At 43.1% G+C, this 8551-nt stretch overlaps 1 protein-coding gene across 1 annotated transcript in view; it reads right to left on the bottom strand.

The window, feature by feature from the left end:
• Positions 1–5589: 5589 nt before the first annotated feature.
• Positions 5590–8551, bottom strand: part of LOC119596189 — a 12396-nt gene continuing 9434 nt past the window's right edge. Inside the window, exons 6-9 of the mRNA XM_037945366.1 lie at positions 8377–8469; positions 7422–7598; positions 7054–7273; positions 5590–6556 (exon numbers count right to left, since the gene is read on the bottom strand). Of these exons, the coding sequence (XP_037801294.1) occupies positions 5768–6556; positions 7054–7273; positions 7422–7598; positions 8377–8469 (1279 nt within the window). The 3' untranslated portion in view covers positions 5590–5767. The remainder of the gene's footprint in view (positions 6557–7053; positions 7274–7421; positions 7599–8376; positions 8470–8551) is intronic.

The following is an 8551-nucleotide window of genomic DNA, read 5'->3' on the forward strand; positions in this document are numbered from 1 at the left end:
AAATTATCTAAATCGGTAAGAGGTGCAGTAGTTGTCCGCAGACACTGGTGAAGATTTAGCAGACCAAGTGGGGGCTGGGGGGGGGGGGAGTCTTCCCTGATGGGCAGTTATACTCTGAATATACGTCACTAAAGCGCATTTGACTGGTCTAAGATACGAGGTAAAACATTCTCTGAAAACTCGTGGGATATGGGACACCCTGACATAGGGTTTAGGATACGAAGCTTCCTAAACATTATCAGTTGTGCATAACAATAGCCAAATGATCGGTAAGACGTCATTCTCAAATTTATCAGTCAATGTTAGCATTATCATTATTAAAGGAGTAAATACATATATAAGTGAGCTTTTATTGCAAAGAATTATGAAATAAATATCATTGAGGTGAATTATTGTACGGTTCCGTGGCCGGATACTCAATATAACCGCAAAGTTTAGGCATGTTAGAGGCCTTACTGCCCTGCGGCGACATAAGTCACGGCCCACCTAAAGCGCCTTATCCCGGACTTAGCTTCGTATACAAACATTTTTCCGGCTCTTTGTGACCTCGCACCGCCGTAAATCACTTACGGCGTCGGATCTTCAGTGCCAATAACAACTGTTGTTTCAGGCGGCTCTTTGGGAATCTTGACCAGTCATAAGCCGTAAATGCTAATCAGCTGAGTTTGTAAGGGTTATTTTTTAGAGGAAATACATGTACTAGTCATCAAAAATCATATAGCACTATGGTAAAGTATTGTGACGAAAAGGGTGAAATGAGCTAACGATTAGGATAGGATGTGTCTGATGTCAAAGGATGGAATGATAGTGAAAAGGGTATAGAGGGGGGGGGGGGCAAATGGAATACGGTGAAGTGGTTTAAGGTATAGAGCGATCAGATCAAATGGAGAGTATGTATCTGAGGAAGGGAGAATAACACTGTATGAGGAAAACTGCAAAAGAGCCATTATGAAACAATCAAAGGGTAATACAGGTAGAAATGGTAGTTGTAGAAGTAGAAGAACCCAGAGAATGAAATAAGGGAATGGGTGGGTGATGAAGTATGGGAAAGAATGTCGGGAAGGATCCGGAGATGTACATTGTTGTGACAAGATAAGCATCTAGGTGGGAGTGGTAAGGGTAATGGGGAAGGAAGAGGGAATGGATAATGGAGGAGGAGAAAAAGGGTAGGGGGAACTTGAGGAGGAGGAGGATGGATATCGGCAAATACTTTGAATGTAGAGCGAATAGAAATAGAGGGATTGGAAAGTGGATGAAGGAGTGGAGCATTCACTTGGGTCATACTTAGGAAGTTTGGATGTGTTCGAGTGTTTCTGGAAGGGAGATGGGTGGGGAGGTCTGAGAAACAAAGGTTTTTTTTTATGTGGAGGAGAAGTTTTAGATGGCTGAGAAGCAGAGAGAGAGAGAGAGAGAGAGGTGGGTTTAGGAGAGGTTGTGGTAGAAGATGGGGTGGCACATTTAAAGTATCTGATGCAACAGGTAGATTGAGAAGGAGAAGGGGTAGGTACCGGAAAAGTGGTAGAGATTGAAGAATCTGGATATACCCTATAGAAAGATTTTGACTGGAGGAGAGAGCAGATATAGCATGGTTCGGGGCAGAGGGAAGAGATGCTGAGATTTCTTGACAAGATGGGAGGGGAGCTCGGCAGAGTGCAGTTTTGGAATAAATAGAAAGAAAAAAAACCTCGTCGGCGTGCTTCTTATCCAGCCTCACATAGAGGGATGCTTAGTTTAGATCTGAGAACTACTACATCAGATTCGAGCCTGTAGGCAGGACATTTCTTATAAAATACATTATGGGAGCTACCACAATTGACTGAGCAGAGCAATTTGAATGGTCATGACCAGGTTTGGCACACAGAGGGCAGTGGGCCGTGGAGTGACAGTGTTGGCTGAGTGGCCAGAACGCCAGCATTTCTGACACTGACAGGGAAGGTGTCGTCGATATGATCGGGCAGGACGCTCCACCAATATAAACTGCATCTCCACAAAAGCTAATCTTGCCAATATGAGTGTAGGACTTATGTTAGCGTCAGGGAGGAATTGTATAGCACTGGACCGCAACTGCATCATAATCGACGAGCCATGCGAGCAAGTCGTTTTCACAGTCTGACTAGTTCTTGTAAACAGGACAATCAGTCAGAGACGGAAACAGTTCCGGTACAAGTATTAAGGGAGGAGTGAGGTTAGGTAGAAGGAGGTCAGTCAGGGTGCACGAGCTTGGGACTCAGATGTAACTTTGACAAGGGGTGAAGGATCAGAACGACTACGAATGGAAACTTTACCAACTTGTTTCTGGAAACATTGTTAGAAGAAAAGGGTATTGTTGGAGTACAGGCTGTGATCCCACTTGGCTGAGCCAACAAGGGTTTCAAATCATTTATAGAGGTGGCAGCAGTATAAGGACGAGGGCGGGAGGAAGATGGGGTGGTATGGAGAGAGATAGTATTGTTGGGAAGAGGGCAGTAAGGATGAAGAGTAATAATAAGGGGGTTTGGGATAGATAATGAAGACTTTGCAGTAGGAGATGGAGTGGAGGATGTTGGGAGAGAGGAAGGGATATATTCTGAAGGTGGAGTAATAACCTGGGTGGATGATTTGGAACGGATAGAATTGACATCGAGGATGTGGTATTAGTATCAGTGCTCAGGACCGTGGTCAAAGGAGGGATAGGGGTCGGGAAATCAATGGAATCAAATTTAGGTAGGTTGGTTGACGAAGGCAAGCCTTATTGCCCCTAATAAGGATAAATCTTTATTCTTGGTCATAGTGAGCCTGAAATAAATGGGGAAAAGAAATTATATACCCCACAGGGCTAGGTGATAAGCCAAGGGAATACTGTGCCCATGGCCGTTCATGACTGACATAAAGCCAGCCCTTCATCCTTTCAGCACGGCTCTCACACTAGGAAGTGGACAGATGAAGAGGAAGAGAAGGAAAGACCATGCAAAATTAGTTGATGTGAGGGCTGAGGTCCAAGGTAGGGGTGATCCCCTATATTAGGCCCCAGGCTCCGTCTTCCAAGCCCCCCCCCCCTCTCATAACAACTAGCAAGAGATTAGGAGGGCTGAGTTTATAAACACAACCCCATGTCGAGCCCGTGGCATAATTAAACTTTTTAACTAATAGAATTAGTAACGCAAAAGAAATAAGTTTCTTTTAAAGAAAAAATAATGAATGACCTTATTAACGGAATGCGTAAGTTCCATAAAATTTAGGAACAAAGTATTGTCTTCTTGATAGCAAGACCTTGGTCGTAAGGATGGCTAATAGTACAAGAGTAATTCTAGCTTTGATTTTCATACCATTTACTAGTTCAGCAAATAATACTTGGAATAAGCTTTAAAGGCTAAACTATATCTCTATATTTTTTTCTGGGCCATCAAATAATCACATTAACAGTAATACCAATTAAGTCAAAAAGCAATTACATCCAAAGACAGTACTTCTGCTAGTTTTTGTGTAATACCTGTTTACAGATACAACGCTTGGGTTGGAGTGAGATACATGCCTATCGGCAAAAGCATGTCATAGTCCACGATTGGTTCATACACCTATTAACACTATAATTGAGCAAATCACAAGTTGAAAGGTTGAACTAATTGTTCTGAGGCTGAAAAAAATTTAATATATTATACGACTAAATAGCAATCAGGATTAGCTCCATTCTTTGGTGTACAGGGTTCAGACACTGCTGAGAAGGGACAAGGAACAGTTCATCAGGAATCTTAGTAAATGTCCTTCGCCCTGAGAAACTGAACCCCAAGCCTCCTCACAGATGACTGCAGTCCACTTAGTGAATGAACAGATCATCTCAGATCATGTTGGGGTTCATAAACATTGAGTATATTGAGCAGATGTACCATATAGACCATCCAGCAGTTAGTCTGGACCCAAGTGATGTCACAATACCTGTGCTGTACCCATCCATCAGCAAGGAACCTCCTACCCTGAGATTAGGGAGGTGATCTCTAAGCTGAAGGGTGGAAGAGCTTCAGGCGCATATGTAATATCCCAGCTGAGCTGCTAAAGGCTGGGGGTGAACCTATGGCACGGAGCTTGCATGAGATTCTGACTACCATCTGGCAGTCTGGTTCCATTCCCCCTGACCTCTTGGGGGGCGCGGTCATTCCTCTCCGGAATGGGAAAGGGATTGATGGGACTATAGCAATTACCGTGGCATCATACTACTCAATGTACCAGGTAAGGTTTTTGCCCATATTCTGAAACAGATCTGTGACCACCTACTAAGGCATCAGAGACCAGAGCAGTCTGGATTCACTCCTGGCAAGTCCACAATAGACCTCATCCCAACGCTTCAAGTCATTGTAGAACGCCGTCGTGAGTTTGGTCGTGGGGTACTTGCGGCTTACATCGACCTCAAGATGGCATTTGACTTGGTGCATCACAAATGGCTGGGGGAGACTTGAGACTTGGGGGAATTCTGACACGGATTATTGGTTTAATAGTAAGCCTATATACTGGTACTGAAAATGCTGTAAAGTGTGTTGACATGTCAGACTTCCCTGTTAACTCAGGGGTGAGGCAAGGCTGTGTCCTTACAGCATTCACCGAATAATGGGCAGAGCTATTATCCAAAGTCAATGTGAAGCAATACTGAGTAATATCAAGGTCATCGACCTCGATCTTGTCGACGATGTTGCTATCCTTTGGGCCTGAACCATGCTCCAAGATTTTAGGGGCCTGTTAGGGGAACATATTGTAATATAATTTATATTTTTGTTTAATTCCATTCATTACAATGGATATTCTTGGTGTGACATACTACCTGTATCATTTTGATTCTAAATTACCGCCTGTTGTCCAAGGAATGGCTGGGGTTACCATCCACTGGTGGTAAGGGATTTGAATGCAGGTCAGCAAGATTACTAGACGAGATCGCTACCACTACACCACAAGCACACAGAGAGCTTTACATACATTGGTAGTGTAGTCCATGTCACTGGGCTGTCAGACCTAGAAGTCAGTAGACGAATTGGTCTGACAGCAAGAGCCATGAACTCGATCAACAAGAGCACTTGGAGATGTTGGTACTTATGCAGAAGGACCAAGCTACATGTCTTCCAGGCCCTGGCTTCCAATTTTGCTCTATGGAAGCAATTCCATGTGCAATATTGGAGTTAATCACAGTTGCTTTATAGCTTATGCATTGAAAATTCTGATTAACTAAATGAGATCGTGAATGAAAGGTCGAATCAGTAACTTTAATTTCGTTGACTTAAATTTTTGACAGTATTAAGCCGAACGTATAGGGTCACATATTAGGATATGGGATGAGCCAAAATGCCTCCTAGTTTAAGTCTGGTTACGTTTTGACTGATTTTATTTTGTGTAATGTGAAGAAACCCACTATTGTGTAGCAGAGTGACAAAAAAGTTGTAGGTAATATGTTTCAGACTGTTCATCACGATTCATAATTATCGTTATACTATTTTACTGGATGCATTTATATTAAACAGGATGAAATATTTTTTAACGTCTTTTAAAGATACTGATAGTTTAGGGTTATCTTTAATCGATTATGAGGCTTACCTTATGTAAGGAGAAGAGGTTAATGTAAGAAATTTGTTGAATATTTTATAAAATTTATTGGTATAAATAGACGACACGATAAATAGAATGATAACTTTTCATTGAACTTGACGCAGGGACTTCTTGGCTCTACCGCCACAAGGTGAAAGCTCGGACAAGCGACTTGCTGCATCGGAACGGCATTCTTAGTGCCTGGACATCAGCTTCGCATTATTTACCAATAGTTCTTGTTGTCATAGTTGAACTCTTGTAGGAGGATGGAGTTTACATTATCCTTGATCCAGTTGACGAAAGCAGGCACGTTAGCATAGACGCCAGGAACATTGTCCTCTCCACAGCCGATGCCCCAAGCCACTATGCCTGTTTGGACGTAACTGTTACCCAGCCCCAGGCACACCAGGGGAGATCCTCCATCACCTGTGCAAGTGTCGACGCCAGCGATGCCGCCTGCGCAGGTGAAGGATGGGTGCAGTTTGAAAAGTTTACCAAGCCTGGTTGTGCGAAGGGATTCCTGACAGTCGTATTGGCTAACAATGGGGAGCTCAACCTCCTTCAAGACGTTCTGGAACACTCCTTCCTTCCCGAACCTATCCTTGCCCCAGCCAGTAGCCCAGCAGTAGGACCCATCGAATGTCTGTCCTTGTTCGGGGAGACAAACGGTGTCCACGTTAGGTGCGAGTTCCACGGGGGAGTCGAGGAAGAGGAGAGCGAAATCGTTAAAGAGGTTAGTGTGACTGAACTCGCGATGGGTGACGACGTAGCCGACGTTGCGGTCCTGGTGTGGGTAAAGCTCATAAGCCTTCTGGGTGTCCCATTCCCCAAGGCGGACGTTGAGGGTGGTTGGGTTGATGTTGTAGACACAGTGGGCAGCTGTGAGAACAACCTGAGGGTGGATGAGGGAGCCGCCGCAGACGTAGTGCTTTTCTTCCACATTATCCTCCGAGTATTCCGTCCTTAGCACCGCCGCCATCCATGGGAATTCGCCGAACTGCGCCTGGTTGGCCTGGAAGATCAAAGTGCACCCGGTTAGAAAGAAGCATGGAGCGGTAATGGGACATTCTTGGGGAGACAAATGTACGTATATCTAATAATGTGTGTGTTTGTTTCAATGGGTAAACGGATTGTAAAGCAAGTAGGTATATTTATATTACGGAAATATATTTAGTTGATATAACCATGTAATAGGTCTCCATTCAGAGAAAAAATCTAGCCAACTCCTTCAGGTATAGAAGCTACACAAAAAACACACTAGTGCATCGAAAAATCGATTATCATTGTCCACAAAGAATTACTTCCTATGCTAATTAAAAGAAACTTGATGTGAGACACGAATTAGATATAAATTCCCAACCTCACCTTCAGATGTCGAAAGTGAAAGAGAAGAATGCACCATGCATTACCAACAACACTTCAAACGGAAGGGTCTGTATTTATGTTTTTTGTCATTAACTCTAAGTTAAGCATTTATGTATGATATATGAAAAAAACACATATACTTACAGGAAAATCAACAATGCGTGCGTTGACTCCCTCTTCATTCCGTCTGCCGCACTGTGATACATACTTCGGAGGTGGGGGAGGTTTGCGGGTGGGGTCGGTGCAGCAGACGTCGAGGAAGCTTGGGCACTCAGAAATAAACTCCGTGGCTGAAGACCTCGCGGGCTCTGGGGTTCCAGACCTCGTGGCCGATGTATTGTTCCCGCCGAGTCGAGGCTTGATTCTGAAAATGGTTCAAAAGAGTGTGAGAGGAACGTCATGATAAATTACCGCAACAGGTCATGACTTGTATCTATTTTTATTTGTGTGGAGCTATTATATATCATTATTTTCTTTTGCACCGTACAAGTAAAATAAAATAGGAACTTTACCTAATATCGATGAGACCGCTTCCATCTGTAATAACTATTCCGTCCCTGCACAGGTAATAGGGTACGCATATGTCCCTGTTGTTGTTACAGTATACCTCTGGCTCTGCCTGACGTCGAACCCTGGGCACTGCAGAGGCCACAGCTGCAAGAGCTAACACCGTAGCGAGTACACGCATCCTGAAAACGTAGGAGAAATTCCATTAATTAAAACTATAGCCTTCATAATGCAGCCAATTAATAACGTGTATATGGACGTAATGGGATATTTCATAAAAATCATGCTAATTTGCAGACAGGAAGAAGTATAAACTAATATGACTAAGTTGCTGATTCGGAAGATAAAAACGTCTATATCACATGCTCCATCTGTAAGTCAGTAAATTCGAGTGACCCAATATATGTCTGCCCTTCGAGATATCGAAGACAAAGTTCCCGTATAATGATCCGAGGCTTCTAGAAAGATCACAACGGGAGTCAAAGACCGGTCTCATTGAGTAGAGCATCTTTATATACAGAGACATCTCTTAAAATGATTGTAGGTACAGTGGAAATGAATGGAAAGAGAAAATATCAGCAAGTATAATTAGTTATGAGGAATTGTTTTACTTCGAAGTATGTAGACGAATTAAATTAATAAGATGAAAAAGAACAAAAACATTTAAGAAAAAACATGGAAACCTGGAAAGCGTAAATGCGGAACCAAGACTTTTATGTGCTTTCTTGAAATATACTTTTTCTGAAAGTGCAGCTAAGGGCAATGATCGCAAGAATATGTTGAATTAAAAAAAAACTTGTCCTATTTTCATAGCGTTATCATTTACAGTTTTTGCAACTTTTATAAGTTGCCTTATGAAATAAAATAAAATGACAAACCAATGAAGTATGTTAACGGATAAGACAAAAAGGGAGTCAAGATAACGGTATCGGCAGCTGGGAGACAGCAGACTGAGGTTACCTTGTCCAGTAAATGAGTGAGCTGATCCTCTCGTATGTGTGTTCAGGAGAAAGCCAGGGCGCTGAGTGTCGCCTAGACATGCCGGGGCCGGTTTATATGCGGCCAGAAACGCTGGCTGCGTTGCCAAGGTCTCCGGGATTTTATTGACCCTGAGTATATCACAACTGGCATTGCT

This window comes from Penaeus monodon, chromosome 37, assembly GCF_015228065.2.
Source record: "Penaeus monodon isolate SGIC_2016 chromosome 37, NSTDA_Pmon_1, whole genome shotgun sequence".
NCBI lineage: Eukaryota > Metazoa > Arthropoda > Malacostraca > Decapoda > Penaeidae > Penaeus > Penaeus monodon.